Here is a 21,663-nt window from a genome sequence, read left to right as displayed (position 1 = left end):
ACCAAGCCATCCAAGCACTCTACTAAGTATATTAGCTTTAAGATTCAGATTTTAAGTCTGTTAATCTCAAACCAAATTTTTTCTCAATAAAATGACAGGATGTGTGGGACTAACTGAAATATCCTAGTTAGAAAGGACAAATGGGAGAGGGTGCTGGGATACAGATAAAACTGGCAAAGTGTCATTAACTGTTGAAACTAGATGATGATTACATGGAAGATCACTGTTAAACGACTCTATTCCACTTTTGTAGGTGTTTGAAAACTTGTAAAACAAAAATTTTAAAAGAAACCATATGTATCTGAAATACAGTCTTGTATTAAAGATCATCCTAAAGAAAAAGTCATACTTTTTATTTTAAAAAGTTACTTCAATGGAAACTTCAAATTTTCATTATAAAAGACCTTGCAGTAATTCCCAATTCTTGACATTCCTTTAAAGGCATTATCCAGGGAGCACCTAGGTGGCTCAGTCGTTAAGCATCTGCCTTTGGCTCAGGTCATGACCCCAGGGTCCTGGGATCAAGCCTCTGCATCTGGCTCCCTGCTCTGCAGGAAGCCTGCCTCTCCCACTCCCACTCACTCTGCTATGTGCCCTCTCTCACTGTGTCTCTCAGTCAAATAAATAAAATCTTTAAAAAATAAAGGCATTATCCAGGGTGTCTGCATGGCTCAGTTGGCTAAGCATCTGCCTTTGGCTCGGGTCATGATCTCAGGTCAGGATCTAGCCATGTTGGGCTCCCTGCTCAGTGGGGAGTTGCTTCTCCCTCTGCCCCTCCCCCCTCACTCATGCTCTCTTTCTCTTTCTCTCAAACAAAATCTTTAAAAATAAAATAAAGGCATTATCCATGAAAAACTAAATTATCATTCTGTTTTCTACACACATTCCAGAACCTTTGCTTATTATATCATTCAAAAGAAATCCTTTATACCTTCTCACTGAAAAGAACTGTGACTTAGCAAAGCTTTGTTTAGTAAAAAAAAAAAAAAAAAAAAAAAAAATTTGCTTAAAGCCTTTACCTTGCAAATTAAAAAAGAGAAAAAATACAAATCATAGATGATGGAAGACACAGTATTAAATCAGGAGCAAAGTTAGGCACAATCCCTGCTTCAGGTTAGATTATACTCAGAGTCCGCAGTGAGTACCTCCATCTTTAGGAAAAAATCTAGAGATTGAGCATCTGAAAGAGCTAAAATAATCCAACCCAGAAATCATGATAATGATTTCATGGTTTTGGGTTCATAAGCTTCAGGGTGATGTGATGCTACAAGGTTGCTTTTAAGTAAGAAGAAAAGTGCTTCGCATGTACCTGTTCCTACAGCAGAATCATAGTTCCATGTTAGAGAATTTCAAGGAGTAAAATCAGAACACTGTCAATTCTCTGTGGACTAGTATTTTCTGTTTCTTTATTTTTTCCCCACTATAATTTTCTTTAATCAATGTTATTTTTAAAAGGATATCCAGCATAAACAATGAATTTTGGAACACACACACACAAAAATTCAATTAAATTTTTAAAAAAGAGGATATCCAGCGGGCATGAGAAAAGAATTGAGTGAAAATCATACACAAATATATTATTTATACCCAAGATAAAATCCTAGGTCTGAAAAATGTTCTACTCTTTTTAATGTACTTTATTGGTACATTTATTTTATCAATAAACAATAAAACAAAAGATGTTATTCTCAAATTCACACTGTACTTCTTACCAATGAAATTAAATCCTCCATAGTCTGCCTGTTATTTCTGTGATGTACAGAAAGTTCTGTTACACAATCTTCATCGAGGTGAATAAGCTACAAAAAAAAAATTATAAACTTTATTAACAAAAAATTACCAACATATTTATTGTTTTCAAATCTTAAAGCTAGCATAATTACTTTGTAATATCAAAACAACAGGAGTTCATCAAATTCTTAAGTAGGAATAAACACTTTCCATAATTTGTAAAGGTATCAGCAGGTGACAATAAGCAGTCCACAAAGAAAAACCCTTGCCTCGCCCTTCACATCCCATCATCTGCTGATTAATTCCTAAAATTATGTTATGTAGCCAAGGCACTCCGTCCTCCTTCCCCACTGTAAGACCTGCATGGCATTTTCATCAAGGAACAGACATCTGAGCACTAAGATCAGTGGCTCTCCAACAGGCTGGAGAAAAGAGTGGCTTGGACTTGTAGCACAGTGCACCTCAAGCTACATTTGGGTTTAGCACCAACCCAAGAAGCCCTCATGATGTTAAGATGTTAAGGGACCTAGTGAAGCACAACTTCAAAAAGTGAGATAGTTTTTAGATAAGCTTTATTTTGCTGAAGGAAAGAAATTATCCAAGTACTCAGATCTATCTATGAAGGGCCAGAAATAGGTTCTGAGAACTAAATCTGAAAAACTGAGAACCAAAAGGCTGAAGGGTCCTGGACCTTGAACAGGAGTTCAGAAGATCACAGTGGAAGAGATTCAAAAGGAATGTGATTTTAAAGTCGTCTCTGCCATGTACGAATTCTCTTCACAACAACCCCAATAAGTGATCTTTCACTTTCTGCCCTAAATTCTCCGTTCCCGGGAATCAGAACAGCTGGGATGGCTAGCTTTTGCCCTATCCCCTAAAATCTGTCTGCCTATGATCTCCATGCAGCATCACTACAATCTGACAGCTAATGGACTTTGGAATTAGGAAGACCTAGGTTTGGGTTGTGAAATCACTAAATAACTGTATGACCTTGAGTAGGTTATTATTCATCTCAGAGCCTCAGTTCCACCATCTGCAAAGCAGAAACAGAAGCTGCCTTGCAATACACGTAACATATGTGGAGAGCCTAGTACATCTAAACAGAGTAGACCCTCAAAAAATGATTAACTGTTTTTACTAACAGTCATAATTTTACTTCCTCCTTGGTGTAAGAGCTTTTCAGAAATTTGAATATTCCTAGTATAGAGAAGTTTTCTCTTTTCTAGATCCCTTAACCAACATGTTAATGATTGCCACCTCTTGCAATCCTGGACCTTTCTTTAGATCGCACATTCTAGGTTGTCCCTGACCCTCAGTGTGAAGTGTTCAGAATCAAACATAATATACCAGGAAAGGTCTGCCCACCACTAAGCAGAGCAATATCCTGAACATTCCCTTGTTCTGGACACCACACTTGTAATAATGGATTCAAGAAAAAATCATGCTGCCATCATGAAAATAGAGGAACACTAGAAACAATGACCGGCATCACTGGCTGGTATAAGCACAACCTCATGGGTTACGGAGAACATGAAGACCACAGAAGCTCATACTTACAATACTATATGAAAGTTCCAAATGCTAAGATAAGTTTCCACTGTGTTGCTTTGACCTTAGCAGGTCCCCCTACTATAGATACCCCCTTTAGGAAGGTCCCAACTTCAGAAGCTCAGACACTTTACCACCAGTTGGGCATCTTCTTTGACACCAGTTGATGTGACTACTGCTCAAGGAGAAGATTTCTGGGATTCCCCCCATAATCTTAATGTTACTCTCTTAAAAACAGTGGTGCCTGGGTGGCTCAGTCAGTTAAGCGTTTGACTCTTGATTTCGGCTGGGTCATGATCTCAGGGACATGAACAAGCCCCACGTCAGGCTCCACACTTGTAGAACCTGCTTAAGATTCTCACTCTCACCCTCTCCCTCTGCTCTTCCCCTGACCGGCTCTCTCTTGCTCATTTTTTCTCAAAAAACAGTCTCTTAAAAACAAACAAAAAAACCTTTCTCTCTCTCCTAGCCTCCTGCTTTTACCACAAGGTGTATGTGGGAGAGGAGGGAAGGGTAGAAAGGTGTTAGCTTCTTTGTTGGACTCCTGAACTGGAGAGGTTAAAGAGAAGGGTGGACAAGACTCCAAAGTCTGAAACATATGACTTATCTCAAGTTTTCCAAAGAGACTCCAAACTCGAAAGAGAAACTTTGGGTTTTCCAAAGAGACTCAATACTTTAAGCATAGAGAGTCCCAGACTTACAACGGTTCAACATAAAATTTATCAACTTGACCACGGTGCAAAAGTGATACACGTTCAGTAAAAACTGTACTTCACACTTTGAATTTTGATCTTGTCCCTAATGATATAAGGTATGATACACTCTTGTGATGCTGGGCAGGGCAACAAGCTGCAGTTCCCCATCAGCCAGTGATCGTGAGAAGAAAGAGCCAATACATTTACAGCCATTCTGTACCTACACGATCATTCCATTTTTCACTATAGTACAGTAATCAGCAAGTTACACGAGATATTCAACACTTTATTATAAAATGGGCTTTGTGTTCAATGAGTTTGCCCAACTGCAGGCTAATGTAAGTGTCCAGAGCATGTTTGAGGGAGGCCAGGCTGGGCTATGCCATTCAGTAGGTTAGATGCATTAAATGCATCTTTGACTTACAATATTTTCGACTTAAAATGGGTTTATATCTTTTATATATATTATATATATATGAAATATATATAAAAATATAAAATATATTTTATAGTATATATAATATATAATAATATTGTATATTATATATATATTTATTATTTATATTTTTTCAACTTATGATGGGTTTATATGTAACCCCTTAAGTCAAGGAAGATCTGTACTCTGAATTCTCAGCCACACATACTCAAGTTAAATTAAGTACAAAACTGAATACCAAAAGCTGGCTAATTATTTTGGATTATCCGTGCCTATTACATTTCCTGTTCAGTAGGGCAGAAAATAGAACTGAATATAACTTCTATTTAATATAATACTTGGGTACTAGAACTATGTGTGAAAGTGATAGAAGGAGATCATGCATAGAGTTATAGAATAGCACCTATATGTTAAATATCCAAGGAAATCTAGATTATTTTTTATAATTCACTCTTGAAGAAACAGAAAACTGAGGGGAGAAAAGCAAATACTTTGAAAAGCAATAATCATCGCTTCTACTTCCCCTGTATATTACTCATTTGATCCCTGAAGCAATAGTGTAAGGCAGGCAAGACAGATGAATGACATAACATGTAAAGGCACTCTATAAATGACAAAACATAACCCAAACATACATAAGAGGCTGACATCAGAAAACTCATACTGGAGGAAGAAAATGAAGACTCAGATTTCTGATTCCTGGAATGTGCCCAGGACTGGCTTTTTTTTTTTTTTTAAGATTGTATTTATTTATTTGAGAGAGAGAGAGTGGGAGAGAGAATGAGAGGGGAGAAGGTCAGAGGGAGAAGGTCAGAGGGAGAAACAGACTCCCCATGGAGCTGGGAGCCCGATGTGGGACTCAATCCCGGGACTCCAGGATCATGACCTGAGCCAAAGGCAGTTGCTTAACCAATTGAGCCACAGGCGGCCCCAGGACTGGCATTTTTTTTTCTTAGTCCAGAGTCTGTTCTATAGAACCACTACACCACCTCTTCAAAACTCTGCTCCATGAGCTATTTTAACAGAGACCAGACAAGCAACCCTTGTCACAAAGGTCACAGCTACGCAGGATGCAGGCCCCAGATTTGAATGATTTGACCTGCCAGATCCATCACATACTGGAGCCCTTATGTCTAGGTTTAAATCCTGGTTCTACACTTACTGTTTGATCTTGGGGAAGTTTCTTTGTGATTCTGTGTCTCAATTGCCTCATCTACACAATGGAGACAATAATAGTATCTACTTCAGAGGATAAAATGAGTGAAAAGAATTAAAAACACAAAACCCTATTTTTAAAAAAAAGTATACGTAAATATTTAAATAATTTTAAATATTTTAAAAAATTTAACTGCTCTGTTTAATTTAAAGTAATAACATTGTTCTGCACTTGACTCTTAAAGGTAATATCCTGGGGTGCCTGGGTAGCTCAGTGGGTTAAAGCCTCTGCCTTTGGCTTGGGTCACGATCCCAGAGTCCTGGGATCAAGCCCCGCATCAGGCTCTCTGCTCAGCAGGGAGCCTGCTTCCCTTCCTTTCTCTCTGCCTACTTGTGATCTCTGTCTGTCAAATAAATAAATTTTAAAAAAATAATTTTTTTAAAAAAAGGTAATATCCTAAGGGCTCTATACTATACTCTAGTATAATATATAGAGAGTTCTTACATAATAGCACACTACTCAATTATAGTATGTATTCAGTAAATATTAGCAATTATTATACTAAAATATAAGGAAAATTACATACTTTTTTTGAACACTCAGAACTATATATTTTACTTTATTCTGCACCCAAATTTAAAATAATTTTTGTGTTGGTAAAATCAGAGACTTTCTTCATGTTGGCATCTGTTCTCCCACAAGCAGTGGTGTATCTTATGCTATGAGGATCATGGCTGAAAAGACACGCCAAGCCCTCCCACACATGGAGAAATGATGACCCCCAATGGCTGAACACAGGCATTTGCACCACCCACTCCCTCACCCTCACAGGGGACACATCCCCGCTTGCCTGGCCCTGTTAGTGCACTGCTCACACACCTGCATACTCTGCTATTCTGATGCTTAGTACAGACAGTTGCTTGAATGAAGCTGTTGCTCAATAACCTACCCTTACAGCTAAAATAGCTAGAAAAAGAACAAGAAGGGCAGCCTAAATCCATCAGAAAGAAGGAAATAATAAAGATTAGAACAGAAATAAATGATATAGAAACAAACAAACCAAAAACAATAGACCAGATCAATGAAACCAGGGGCTGGTTCTTTGAAAACAACTAATAAAATTAATAAACCTCTAGCCAGACTTATCAAAAAGAAAAGAGAAAGGACCCAAATAAATAAAATCACAAATAAGAAAGGAGAAATAACCAAAAACACAGAAATGCAAGTAATTATAAGAGATAATTATGAAAAACTATATGCCAACAAACTGGACAAACTAGAAGAAATGGATAAATTCCTTGAAACACATAAACTTCCCAAACTGAAACAAGAAGAATTAGAAAACTTGAATAGACCGATAACCAGGAAAAAAATTGAATCAGTAATCAAAAAACTTCCAACAAACAGAAGTCCAGGATCAGATGGCTTCACAGGCAAATTCTACCAAACATTTAAAGAAGTGTCACAGTGCCTGGGTGGCTCAGTCAGTTAAGCATATAACTCTTGATCTCAACTCAGGTCCTGGTCTTAGGGTCATGAGTTCAAGCCATGTGTTGGGCTCCATGCTGGGTGTGGAGCCTACTTTAAAGAAAAAAAAGAAGAGTTAATACCTGTTCTCAAACTATTTCAAAAAATAAGAGAAGGAAGGAAAACTTCCAAAGTCATTCTGTGAGGTCAGCATTACCTGATACCAAAACCAGAAAGACATCACTAGAAAAGAACTACAGGCCAACATCCCTAACGAACATAGATGCAAAAATCCTCAATAAAATACTAGCAAACCGGGCGCCTGGGTGGCTCAGTGGGTTAAGCCGCTGCCTTTGGCTCAGGTCATGATCTCAGGGTCCTGAGATCGAGTCCCACATCGGGCTCTCTGCTTGGCGGGGAGCCTGCTTCCCTCTCTCTCTCTCTGCCTGCCTCTCTGCCTACTTGCGATCTCTGTCTGTAAAATAAAAAAATAAAATCTTTAAAAAAAAAAAATACTAGCAAACCAAAATCCAACAATATATTGAAAAAAAAAAGTAATTCACCACAATCAAGTAGGATTTATTCCTGGATTGCAAAGCTGGTTCCATATTTGCAAATCAATCAACATGCTACATCATATCACTAAAAGAAAAGATAAGAACCATATGATCAATGATCATTTCAATAGATCCAGAAAAAGCATTAGACAAAGTACAATATCCATTCATGATAAAAACCCTCAACAAAGTTTTGAGAGAACATACTTCAACATATTAAAGCCCATATATGAAAAATACACAGGTAATATCATCCTAAATGGGGAATAACTTAGAGCTTTTCCTCTATGATCAGGAACAAGATAGGGATGTAGACTCTCATCACTTTTACTCAACATAATACGAGAAGTCTTAGGCACAATAATCGGACAACAAAAAGAAATAAAAGGCATCCAAATTGTCAAGAAAGAAGTAAAACTTTCACTATTTGCAAATAACATGATATTCCATGTGGAAAACCCAAAATACTCCACCAAAAAACTGCTAGAACAAATTCAGTAAAGTCACAGGATATAACTTCAGTGTACAGAAATCTGCTGCATTTCTATTCATTAATAATGAAGCAGCAGAAAGAGAAATTAAGGAGTGCCTGGGTGGCTCAGTCGGTTGAGAGTCCTCATTCTGCTCAGGTCATCATTCCAGGGTGCTGGGATCAAGCCCCGCATAGGGCTCCCTACTTGAGCAGGAAGCCTGCTTTTCCCTCTCCCGCTCCCCCTGCTTGTGCTCTCTTGCTCTCTCTCAAATAAATAAATAAAATCATTAAAAAGAGAAAGAGAGGGGCGCCTTGATTGCTCAGTGGGTTGAAGCCGTGGCCTTCGGCTCTGATCATGATCCCAGGGTCCTGGGATCAAGCCCCACATTGGGCTCTCTGCTCTGTGGGGAGCCTGCTTCCCTCACCCCCCCCTGCTCCTGCCTGCCTGCCTCTCTGCCTACTTGTGATCTCTGTCAAATAAATAAATAAATAAATAAATAAATAAATAAATCTCAAAAAAGAGAGAGAGAGTGAGAGAAATTAAGGAATTAATCCCATTTACAATTGTACCTAAAACAGTAAGATAACTACGAATAAACCTAACCAAAGAGGTAACAGACTTATACTCTGAAAACTAAAACACTGACGAAAGAAATCAAAGATGACACAAAGAAATGGAAGACACTCCATGTTCATGGATTGGAAAAACAAATACTGTTAAAATGTCTATACCTTCTAAAGCAATCTACACATTCAATGCAATCCCTATTAAAATACCAACAGCATTTTTCACAGAGCTAGAATAAACAATCCCAAATATTTGCATGGAACCACAAAAGACGCCACATAGCCAAAGCAACCTTGAAAAAGGAAAACAAAGCTGGAGGCACCATGATTTTGGACTTCAAGTTATATTACAGAGCTGTAGTAATCAAAACAGTATTGTACTGGCACAGAAATAGACACATAAAATCAATAAAACAGAATAGAAAACCCAGAAATGAATCTACAATTATACAGTCAATCTTCAGCAAAGCAGTAAAGAATATCCAAAGGGAAAAAGAATGTCTCTTCAACAAATGGTGTTGGGAAATCTGGACAGCAATATGCAAAAGAATAAAACCAGACCATTTTCTTACACCATACACAAAAATAAATTCAAAATGGATTAAAGACCTAAATGTAAGGGGCGCCTGGGTGGCTCAATGAATTAAAGCTTCTGCCTTTGGCTCGGGTCATGATCCCAAGTCATAGGATCGAGCTCCGCATCGGGCTTTCTGCTCAGCAGGGAGCCTGCTTCCTCCTCTCTCTCTCTCTCTGCCTGCCTCTCTACCTACTTGTGATCTCTGTCTGTCAAATAAATAAAATTAAATTAAATTAAAAAAGAAAGCTTAATGAACTAACACAGAATATTCCTACTTATCTGAAAAAGCTTTTAAAGTGTTAAACCATTTTCCCAGTACATATTTGTGTGAGGCTGCTTTTTCTTCATATGCTTCAATCAAAACAACATATCAAAACAGACAGAATAGGGGCGCCTAGGTGGCTCAGTGGGTTAAGGCCTCTGCCATCGGCTCAAGTCATGATATCAGGGTCCTGGGATCGAGCCCCACATCAGGCTGTCTGCTCAGCGGGGTGCCTGCTTCCCTTCCTCTCTCTCTCTGCCTGCCTCTGTGCCTACTTGTGATCTTTGTCAAATAAATAAAATCTTTAAAAAAAAAAAAAAGAATATAGAAGCAGATGAGATCCTTGTGTCTTCTGTCAAGCTAGACTTTAAAGAAATTTGCAAAGATGCTACTTCTCTCATTAAATTTATTTTTTTAAGTTATTTTTCATGAAAAAATTAACTTGACATAAAATGTAATAGGTTTACTACTGTTACTTTTAAATGAATCAATCAATAAATATTTAGAGTGTACAAGAGTCCTCAGACTTAAAAAAGTGTGACAACCACTATAACCTCATTACTCCTCTAAGAAGTAGACTGAACTGTTAAACTACTTTTTACAAACAGATTTGGCAAAGTTAAGTGATGTGCCTGCGATTTCTAGAGCACTGTTCACAATCCTGACTACATGTAAGAAATACCCAAAGCTTTTAAAATTAACTGCTAATTGTTCTGAGATGGGCACATTTTTTTTAAGGTCCCAGTGAGTCTCATGTACAGCCTAAATTAAGAGCCACTGTCCTAGAGATTAACAGACAAATGTATAATTAGGTTACAAGCCTCATAAACACCAAACTGACAAACAAGTTTACAAAATACATTTTCTTCTTTATTTAAACTACATCACTATAGGTCCTGAATCCACACAAAGATCAAACAAAGTTTTTTTGAAAAATTCTACCAGACTTCATTTTACTTACAGAATTCTTGCTTTGCCACTCAACAGGACAGTTGTAATCACGCATGATCCAGGGATGGTTCAACAGATTTTTCACAGAAATCCGTTTCTTTGGGTCCACCTAGTGGTCGTTGAGAAGTAGCTAGAGATTAACATTTTGAATGGGGAACACAAAACTCCTTTCCTCCTGAAGAACTCAAAATTCATCGGAACAGATGTAAACTTTATCATCACAAAAATGCTGTCAAAGACCTTAAAATGGCCTTGGAATAAATTCTATAAAAAAGGCAATAGAGGCAAGAAAACTATAGCAACCAACACGCTTAGGAGATAAATGTTTAACAAACATGAACTTCATTGGTATGGACATTATTCATGAAGTTCAGTCAATCTATTGTATGATGTAATAGTCTTTGCTGGAAAATCTATTCACAGGAAATATTCACCAATTTAATATTCAAGCAGCCACAATGCAGGGCATTCATAGTGAATATGCAATCTCTACCTCCGATGAGCTTACAATCACATAGAACAAGTTGAAAAGCACACCTTTCTTTTCCATTTGTAATTTTCGAATGTGAGGAGAGGAAAATTAATCAGCAAAGATTAAGTTTTTTGGAGTTTAGAAGAAACGATGAGGTGTTTTCAATCTCATTATGGAGATTTGGTGGTCTGGCTCTACTTAATCAAGGTGGGTGAGCCTAAGGTAAATTTTGAATAAAAAGTGGAGATGGCTTAATAGATGGAAAAACGGGAAGATATTCTGAATACATAATAATGAAAAAATATTGCACTAATAAGATACTCATATTTTCAAAGTGTTGCCTATTAATCCCATTTTATCCTCATAACACAGACATGAGGCCAGGTTCAAAACCCCATCTGACAGATCAGAACCAGGTTAGGTGGCATGCCTAGTGAATGGCAGAGTAGATACCTAGATTTTAGCACTCTTACCTTAAGCCCTTAAGAAGCCATTTCCCCTATATCAGTGGTTCTTAAAGTGTGGTTCCAAGATCCGGAGCATAAGCAACATCTGGAAGCTTGTTAGAAAGGCAGATTCCTAGTCCTGCCCCAGATCTCTTGACTCAGGGTGGCACCCAGCAATCTGTGTTTTAACATGCCCATCTGGCAATCTTGATACATGCTAAAGTTTGAGAACCACTGCACATGGTCATGGGGTCCCCTCAATTGTCCATTGAAGCTTGTACTCCCTGTCTACTATACACCTAATGTGTAAGACTGGGAGCAAGAAAGGGGAAGACAGTAGAGCAAGAGCCAGTCAGAGAAGACAGACAATGCTAAAGAAAAAGGAAGGAAAACCATATCAGCAAAGACATATGGTAGAGATCTGAAAGAAAATGCATTCGCAACACAATTAAGAAAGCATCTAGAGGAGGGCAGTAGATATAATGAATGGAATTTGTTAAGCTAATAGAGAAACAGCACTGTCCTCCAAACGTAGCAGCACTACAGATACCTTTTTTTTTTTTTTTTTAAGATTTTGTTTATTTATTTGACAGACAGATCACAAGTAGGCAAAGAGGCAGGCAGAGAGAGAGGGGGAAGCAGGCTCCTCAATGAGCAGAGAGCCCGATTTGGGGCTCGATCCCAGGACCCTGGGATCATGACCTGAGCTGAAGGCAGAAGCTTTAACCCACTGAGCCACCCAGGTGCCCCAGCACTACAGATATCTTACAGTTGGATCAAACAACTGCAGTAGACTTCTATTATTTAAAAAATATAAATAAATAAATTTTAAAAAAATAATAAAAAATAAAAATAAAAATAAAAAAATAAAAAATAAAAAACAAATAACAAAGCTTACCTGCAGCATTTGTTGAAGAAGCAGAATGCTACTGGATGAGAGCCACTTAGGAACCTCATATTTCCCTCTCTACAAAAAACAAAGACACATTTAAAAGATTTAGGTTAATCAGCCTTGACATCAATTTCTAAGATGACAAAGTACTGTAGGTATACTTCCAAGCTTGAAGACTTAACCCAAATATAAGATTTAGTAAACATTTTAACAACATAAGAAACATATTTCTTGCCCTAAAGAAGAAAATCCAACAAATTAAATATTGTCACCTCTACATTGTCCGCATATCAGAGAAGGCCTAGAGCACAGAGAATGTAACTGGAAAACATAAATGTGGAGGGCTTTGGGATCTGTAATGTGATTAAATGGACAGCCAGCACACATTGTAGTCAATTTTCGTACTGCTAAAGCAAATTTTAGTTTATAATCTCAGAAAAATTATCAGTTGACAAAATGAAGTAACAGAAAATATTTGGTGGCAGGACATAGGCTGTGGTTAAAAACAGGTCACATAGGAACACCTGGGTGGCTCAGTAGTTAAGCGTCTGACTTCAGCTCAGGTCACGATCCCAGGGTTAGGGTTAGCGGGAAGCCTGCTTCTCCCTCTCCCACTTCCCCTGCTTGTGTTTCCTCTCTCCCTGTGTCTCTCCATCAAATAAATAAATAAAATCTTAAAAAAAAAAAAAAAAGGGTCTCATATCATGCATACGACAGAATTCATAATCATTGAGGGAAACTGATGCAAATCATTTTCTAAGTCAATGGAAGAATGGAAGACGCTCAGGAGACAAATGTTTACAATCTGGAATACTCAAAAATTACAGTCACCAATTCATCAACCAAAGAAAAGACCAGGGGCTTGGAAAACACTAATAGGTAATAGCACATCTATTTACACAACCTGCCATACACCCCTCTCACAATTCAGAAGAAACAACAGAATCATTTCTCTTAGCAAAGGACAAATTGTTTAATGATGTTAGGATAAAAGGTTAATTATTTGAAAAAAATTAAGATTGAACTTTAATTCACAGCTTATACCAAAATTAATTTCATCCAGATTAAAGAAGGAATAGAAATACATAACCACAGAGTACTTAAGTAAAGAAGAGGCAATTTTCAGAATTTTTCTAAACATGACAGCAAACCCCAAAACTATAAAGATTAACAGTTGACAATCATTCTCTACCCCTTTTCATACGTACTTCTTCTTCAGTCCTTATCCCTCTCATCATATTACATATTTACTTATTTATTTTCTGGCTTACTACAATAGAACGTAAGCTCCTTAAAGACAGGGATTTTGTCAGTACTATTCTCAAATAACAGTGTCTGGCTCTAGCATATAGAAGGTATTCAATTAATATTTTTTTAGTAAATAAGGGAATGGGATGAAAAGCAAAAATTCCAAGAGAAAATGAGCAAAGAATATTCATGGATAATATCCAAAACAAGAACTTTTAAATGGCCAACAAACATGGATGCCTGGGTGGCTCAGTCGGTTAAGCCAATCTTTTAAAAAAAAAAAAAGAAAAACATTATCCAGTGTTAATAAGAGTTCAGGGACAAGAGTCTGAGGGTTTTGAAGGGGCAGGGGGTGGGAGGTGGGGGAACCAGGTGGTGGGTATTAGGGAGGGCACGGATTGCATGGAGCACTGGGTGTGGTGCAAAAACAATGAATACTGTTACGCTGAAAAGAAATAAAAAAATTTTTTTAAAAAGAGTACCTATATATATAGCTAGAGAATGTAAGCTTTCCTGGAAAATAATTTAGAAATACACATAAAAACACTCAAAATCGCATATCCTTGATCCAGCAATTTCACTCCCAAATTTATCCTAAGCAAATAATTTGGCATATAAAATACATGAACAGTAACATTCATCACAGAATTGTTTGTGATAACTTTGGAACATAATCTGCTGGTAAATTCCTGAGGGTCCCCCAAACTAATGAGAGAAGACAAAAAGCACTGAATAAGGCTCCTGAGCCAGAAATATAATACAGGTCCAGGGAGACAAGGGCAAGCACACATGCACACAGGAACACATGTGTGTACACGCAAACCCTACAGCAGTTAAAGAAGACTAGAAGGGTGGAGATAGGTAGATGGAGAATCTATCGACTAGCCCAAGCATTGCGGTTCTCTGCCCTTTTTTTTTTTTTTAAAGATTTTATTTATTTATTTGTCAGAGAGAGAGCACAAGCAGGCAGAGTGGCAGGCAGAGGCAGAGAGAAAAGTAGGCTCCCTGCTGAGCTAGGAGCCTGATGCAGGACTTGATGCCAGGACCCTGAGGTCACAATTTGAGCCCAAGGCAGCCACTTAACTGACGGAGCTACCCAGGCATCCCAGGTTCTCTGCTCTTATAAACTGTCCAGGACATCATCCTCACAAAAATCAGCCCAGCTCCAAGGCCATGGGAGAAACAGAAACGTATGGGTCACTCAGAGTCCTAGACTTACATGGCAGGTTAGATTTTGATTATGTTCAAGAAACAAGCAAAGTTCCAAAGAAGCGTTATCAAGCAATAAATTTCAAATAAAAAGGTGTCAATGTCAAAACAACTCCATCTTTGACTCAGCCTCTCTGATGAGAGCAGAGGGGCTGGCCTACAAAGTGTTCCCCAGAAAAGGCAAGAGCTTTCTTTCATTTACAAATGACATTTAATGTTATTAAATTTTTCAATCTCCTTTATCCAGAGCACTCAATATCATCCAGAGAGCCCATTCTTATTTACACCTTGCCAGTGCACCTTAACACTAGCCAGTGCTGGAAATTGAATTACAGTGATAAAGCCTTTAATTCACTTCTCCTTGCTCCTCCGTGCAGGCCTATCCCTGGCAAGAGGGCATTTTTAGATGCTTCAGCCAACTCTCTGGGACTGAGCAGTAAGTCACAGCTGCTGTTCGACTGGCTCTGAACCAGTTGGTCCCACCCTCCTATCTGAGCTCCTAACTCCTGAGATCAAGCCCTTGCATGATTCAAATCCTGGGTGTCTTAATTTGTTTTCTTTCTTAGCAACCTGACCATTTGTCTGTCCTCTTAAACAGTCGGGCTTGCTCTTGCCAGAGTCTCACAGAAAGCAGAGACCAGCCTGGGGTAAGGACTCTATCTGCTTACACTGATCAAATGGTTATGACCTACCTAAATCTCCGATCATAACCTATTCCTATGGTGCCCTCTGTCATGTTTCATTCACTGGTCAGAACCCCCATGAAATCTGGGGGTCTCCTCTCGTGCTGACAGTGGAGCCTTTAGCTGTTTACTCTCTGGACACCGCCTACACTGGGTGCAGTCCCAAACACATGTCTACCCAGAATGTGTAAATGCATTCTTATTTGGAAATAGAGTCTTCCACAGATGTAATCAAGTTAAGGCGAAGTCATACTGAGTAGGGGTGGGCCCTAAATCCAATATGACTGGTGTCCTTATAAAAGGAGGGAAATTGGGACACACACAAACACAGGGAAGTAGGCCATGTGAAGACAGAGGCAGAGGCTGGAGTGATGCATCTACAATTCAATGCTTTCCAAGGTTTGCCAGCAAACATCAGAAGCTAGAAAGAGGCAAAGAAGGATTCTCCCCTAGAGCCTTCAGAGAGAACATGGCCCTACTGACACCTTGGACTTGAACTTCTAGACTCCAGAAATGTGAAAGAATGAGTTTTTGCTGTTTTAAGGCACTGCCTTGTAGTACTTTGTTATAATAACACCAGGAAATTATACACCATCTATAAGGGTCTACACATACCTCTCTCCCATCAGCGCATGCCCACCCCAAGGAAAGGTCTGATCCTAGGTTCTAGCCCTTTGTGGTCTGCTCCAACACAGATAATAGGCCCATCACCAGATCTATCAACATAGAAGAAATGTCACGCCTTTAAATTCAGAAAGTACCACCCAAAACAAAAATACTCTTAACTAAAATCAGCAGTATTCTACAGAAACCAGATGTAAAAAGAAACATTCAGAATGAAGTACTGAAGAAGAAAATCTCCACTAGATTGATTCCAAGTTCCTCTTTGCCTCATTTTATCACCCCTTTTATCATCCCATCTTGAATTCATGACGAATCTTCATACAGATTCCCCCTACTGTGCTATCCCAAGTCCCCCACTAAGTTAGCACCACCAAAGCTATCCTAGCCAGAAAGAGGCAAGAATGGGTCAATGAAAAGCGTGGTGCTTGGAACACAGGAAACAGTAAGGGGCTGGAGTGAACATTACACGTGAATCCCAGCCTGCCTCTCGGTAGCTCCATGAACTTGTACATATTATTTAATCTCTCTGGACCTATTTCCTAAGACAGTAGTCTTTGGAGATGAATTTCCTAGATTCAAATCCAGAATCTACCACTTCCTAGTCATATGGATCAGCTATTGAATCATGCTGTGCCTCAGTTTCCTCATCTGTACAAAGAAGCAAAATAATAGTACCTACTCCAAAAACTGTTGCTAGAATTCAGTGATTCAATACATATGAAGCACCGAACAGAGTGCCAGGCACACAGTAAGAACACCACATATGTTAGTTCTACTACTGTCACCTCTACAACTAAGGCTACTATTACTACTACTATTGTTACTATCTGTAAAACAAGTAATTCCACCCACAGGATTCTAAAAGGAATAAAAAAGAATATGTGAAAGCACTCAACACAATGCCCTGCACGTAAGAGACAATAAATGTTTGTTGAATCTGAAAGAAACAGGAGGGAGAGAGGGATGCCCAAAATAGTAAGAGACCAGAGATGGGTATGTTAGCCAAAACCATGCCTACCAGAGTGCTAAATACTCAGTACTGTAAGAAAGGCTACAGTCATTCTGGGGAATGCCACATGTCTTCCCAACAGAGCTATGCCCCACTGCAGCTGCCTCAGGACTGCCTGGTAAGGAATACATCATCTAGCCAAGCCCTGCTCCCATTACATCTTGAAGTATACCCACCCACTTTCCCTGTTGGGACAGAAGAGCTATGGAGAGTACCATCTACGGTAAGTCATGAGGCCTGTGACCCATCACCAACACCCAACATCTTCAGCTTCATTCTTTGCACTGAGATACTGACAGTAATAGAATTCAGAGCCAAGTTCTACTGCCAGGCTTAACCCAGCCTCTTAATTGTACTTAACACTTTAAAACACACAAAACACTTGCATATATATTGTATCCTATGCAGTAAGCAAGGATTATTAACCACATTACACAGATGAGAATACTAAGTCTCAACCAGGGAAATCAAGCACTTGTTCAATATTATAAAGCACTTGTTCTCAGCTGTGGGTGATTTTGTTCCCCAAAAGACATCTAACAGCATCTGGAGACCTTTTTATGTGTGCAACATAATGATATAATATATGTATATATTGTGAAATGATTACCACCATAAGTTTAATTCATATCTATCACCACATATATTTACAAGTTTTGTTTGCCTAGTGTTTTTCTTGGGATAAAAACTTTTAAGATCGACTCTCTTAGCAACTAGAGACTTCTTTTGTCATGACTTGGGAGCTACTACTGGCATCTAGTGGGTACAGGCCAGGGATGTTGCTAAACATCCTACAATGCATAGGACAGCCCCCATAACATAGAATTATCTAGTCCAAATTGTCAATAGTGTTGAAATTGAAAAACATTGTACAGAGCAAAACAGGGGTGGACATGGAACTAAAAGAGACATACGGTACTTTTTCTGTTGTACTATGCTGGAAAGTCTAAGAAAGCCTAGAGGTAAAAGGAAGAAAGGCTCCTTATTTCAATATTGGAAGTATACCCAAAGATCTAATGGTAAAGACCTTGAGATGAGCAATTCTATTGGGGAAGAATATCTCCATAAAAGGCCCTCTGTCAACCAGGGCTGTGCAACTTAACCCTCGTTTCTGCTCAGTCTTTAGAGAATTCTTGTTTATTTAAAGGACGATTACCTTGCAAATGAGAGCAAGAAATGGGTAATAGAGAAACCAAGCGGCAGTGGGGGGGAGATATGACACCCTGTGGGCTATGCAAGATAATCCTGAGAATTCTAGAGAGCTTGAAATTGTTCATTTTTCACATGGTTCTAAGAAAGGCAGGCAATCTTTCTAACACATAATTACAGTATATAGTCAACTCAATAATTGTAAAATATAATCTCATAAAAAGATAATGTGCCCATTTTCTTTAAAATTATAAATTATACTTGTTAGAAAGCAATTTTACTTGCAAGCTATTCAACTTTCATTTACTAAATTATTTATACTTCTTTAATATTTGTGTACCCAGAACTGGAGTACAGTCATGCTTGTCTCTCTCTCTCTTTTTTTTTTAAGATTTTATTTATTTATTTGAGAGAAAGAGAGAGTGAGAGAGAGCATGAGAGGGGAGGAGGTCAGAGGGAGAAGCAGACTCCCCATGGAGCTGGGAGCCCGATGTGGGACTCGATCCTGGGACACCGGGATCATGACCTGAGCCGAAGGCAGCCGTCCAACCAACTAAACCACCCAAGCACCCAGTCATGCTTGTCTCTGAATGCAGTAATGGTAAATGAATATAGGTGACATTAATAAGATTAATACCCAATCTGCTGGTAATCATACTAGAAACTGCTGTTGAGCATTTTAGTTAAAACAGTCAACAAATGCAAAAGATAAACACAGTCTGCCTCTTAAACAAGAGTTACATATAGTGTGTCAAATATTGCTGGGTTTTCCAATCAGACCAAAAAGAACTGAAGGAAGTGTTATTCCCAAGTGAGGAATTTTAGAACATTCTAGGCAAAGATACATACTGCATGCAAGTGATACGACACCTTAATTAGATTCAACCAGCAGACTGTATTACACTGCGCCTCGGAACAATAGTTCTGAGCCAAGATTACAATAAATTTCAAAATCTATAATGTGTGAAATTAAATTCCACAATAATGCATAAAAGTCCTAATTTGAATCAATTTTCAACTTGCAAATACATGAAAAACTAAAAAATGGAATTCAGAGTAGGAGAAACAAAGAATATACAGTTATCAGTAAATAATATTAATTAGGAAGGTTAAATCTCTACTGAACAAGAATTAGATATTTTCTACCATATTCATTCCAATGCATAAATATCTGATTTACCAAAAATATCAGAATATCCCTCAAAGGATTAAAACAAACAAACAAACAAACAAATGTAGAGAACACTGAAGACTGTATGTTGGTACATTCCCCATGCGCTGGAGAAATAATACATTAATAACCAAGGGCATTGATTCCATGGCTGCCATATGAATGTGAACCTGAAGTAGCAGCAAGTGAAAGCAAATAGACAGTATGGAAACTTAGGTCCAGATACGTTGACAAAAAAAAAAAAAAAAAAAAAAAAAAAGAAAAACAAAGCTTAGAGTTAAGTCAGTAAATGAGAAACACTATGGATCTAATGTAGTTCAATTTCTGTAAGGCCACTAATGGTCACTCAGCTCATCTTTGTGGATAACACCACAAAACTTTGGTTAACTGTACTTTATAGGGACCAAAACCCAATTCTCTAAATACCTATTCTATTCAGTTGTTTTTTTTTTTTAAAGAAGATTTTATTTATTTATTTGACAGAGATCACAAGTAGGCAGAGAGAGAGAGAGAGAGAGGAGGAAGCAGGTTCTCCGCTGAGCAGAGAGCCCGACGTGGGACTTGATCCCAGGACCCTGAGATCATGATCCGAGCTGAAGGCAGAGGCTTAACCACTGAGCCACCCAGGCGCCCCCTCTATTCAGTTTTTTAATTGACAACTTGGATTAGAGCTATTTAAGAAACGTGCGAAGGGGTACAATGCTGGGAGAGACAAGTGATACTGATTTATGAGGGCAGAATCAAGATTTAAAATTTCAACAGAAATCCCAGGCTGAAACAAACAAAGGAACACAAATGGAAACAAAGAAAAGTCAGACAACTTACAGCTACTCAGAGCTGGAACGGACCTTCAAATGACTGATCTGACTGCAAGGCTCTAACACTACTGATAAAGAAAACAAGGACTCACCTAAATTGCTCCACCAGCAGTGACACCGAAAGTGAGTTAAAAAGCTGATGCACAATAATATGAATTAGGAGAATTAACTGGTAGTCTTGGTAAATCTGACAAGTTGGGGTGTTTGATACTATTCCCAAGTGAATGGACACAAAAAGAAGTTCGGTATTGGAGTCACTTTCCCACCTAGGAGTCTATGATTCTCTGGAGACTAGTAACTACAAAGTTGAGAAACAGTATTTCAGGATGGTTAAGAGAACTAGCTTGGAGCTTGACAAGCTGAGTTCAAACCTCTCTGCCACTTACCAGCCAAAAGACTCTGAGTAAGTTATTTAAAGTCTCTGCCCCTTAGTTTCCTCATCTATAAGAGGAGTAGAGTAATAGTAACTAGGCCACTTAGAGAATGACAAGAGAAGCTCATGAATATTAAGTACTACTTTTATAACAAGAGAATAAGAATATCCATGCCAGCAAACATTTTATTTTTCCTAAGAATCCACATGAAAGGATCATGAAAATACAAAACATACACACTTCAGAATGCTCTCTCCCCTTGGAAGTAAAAAAAAAAAGGAGTAGAGGAATAAAGCACAAAAATCAACAACAAGGTGTGCCTGGCTGTCTCAGTCAGTGGAGCATGTGACTCGATCTCAGGATTGTGAGTTCAAGCTCCACATGGCGGATAAAGATTATCTGAAAAACAGAATCTTTAAAAAAAAAAATCAACAATTAAAAAAATTGATGCGGATGCTCTACGCAGCAGAGACTTCGTCACAACTCAAGCAAACATACAACTCCACTGCTGTAGACAGACTCAGACTTCACTGGAGAAGGCATCTCCTCCACTTCTCACATCAGTTTTAGGGTTTCAAAACTCACACAGAACTTCATCAGTCTACTTTTTTTTTTTTCAATTTTCTTTTCTTTCTTTCTTTTTTTTTTTTTAAAGATTTTATTTATTTATTTGACAGAGGGAGAGAGATCACAAGTAGGCAGAGAGGCAGGCAGAGAGAAAGGGGGAAGCAGGCTCCACACTGAGCAAAGAGCCTGATGTGGGCCTCGATCCCAGGACCGTGAGATCATGACCTGAGCCAAAGGCAGAGGCTTAACCCTCTGAGCTGCCTCGGCGCCCATCATTCTACTTTTTTTCTTTTTAAGATTTTATTTAATTATTTGACAGAGATCACAAGTAGGCAGAGAGGCAGGCAGAGAGAGAGAGAAGAGAAAGCAGGCTTCCTGCCAAGCAGAGAGCACGATGTGGGGCTCGATCCCAGAACCCTGTGATTGTGACCAGAGCCGAAGGCAGAGGCTTTAACACCCTGAGCCACCATCCTTCTACTTTTTAAAAATTTATTACTAGAAAACCAAATTCAACAGCCTACTAAAAGAATTATACACCAATACCAAGTCAGATTTATGTAAACCCTGGAATGCAAGGAAGGT

At 38.5% G+C, this 21,663-nt stretch overlaps 1 protein-coding gene across 1 annotated transcript in view; it reads right to left on the bottom strand.

Moving 5' to 3' along the window:
* Positions 1–21,663, bottom strand: part of MELK (maternal embryonic leucine zipper kinase) — an 89,172-nt gene that overhangs the window by 31,547 nt on the left and 35,962 nt on the right. Inside the window, exons 9-11 of the mRNA XM_082694869.1 lie at positions 12,236–12,304; positions 10,430–10,528; positions 1,713–1,799 (exon numbers count right to left, since the gene is read on the bottom strand). Of these exons, the coding sequence (XP_082550995.1) occupies positions 1,713–1,799; positions 10,430–10,528; positions 12,236–12,304 (255 nt within the window). The remainder of the gene's footprint in view (positions 1–1,712; positions 1,800–10,429; positions 10,529–12,235; positions 12,305–21,663) is intronic.

The sequence above is a fragment of the Mustela nivalis genome (genome assembly GCF_964662115.1).
Source record: "Mustela nivalis genome assembly, chromosome: 13".
NCBI classification, from domain to species: Eukaryota; Metazoa; Chordata; class Mammalia; order Carnivora; family Mustelidae; genus Mustela; species Mustela nivalis.
This window is presented reverse-complemented; position numbering and strand designations above follow the sequence as displayed.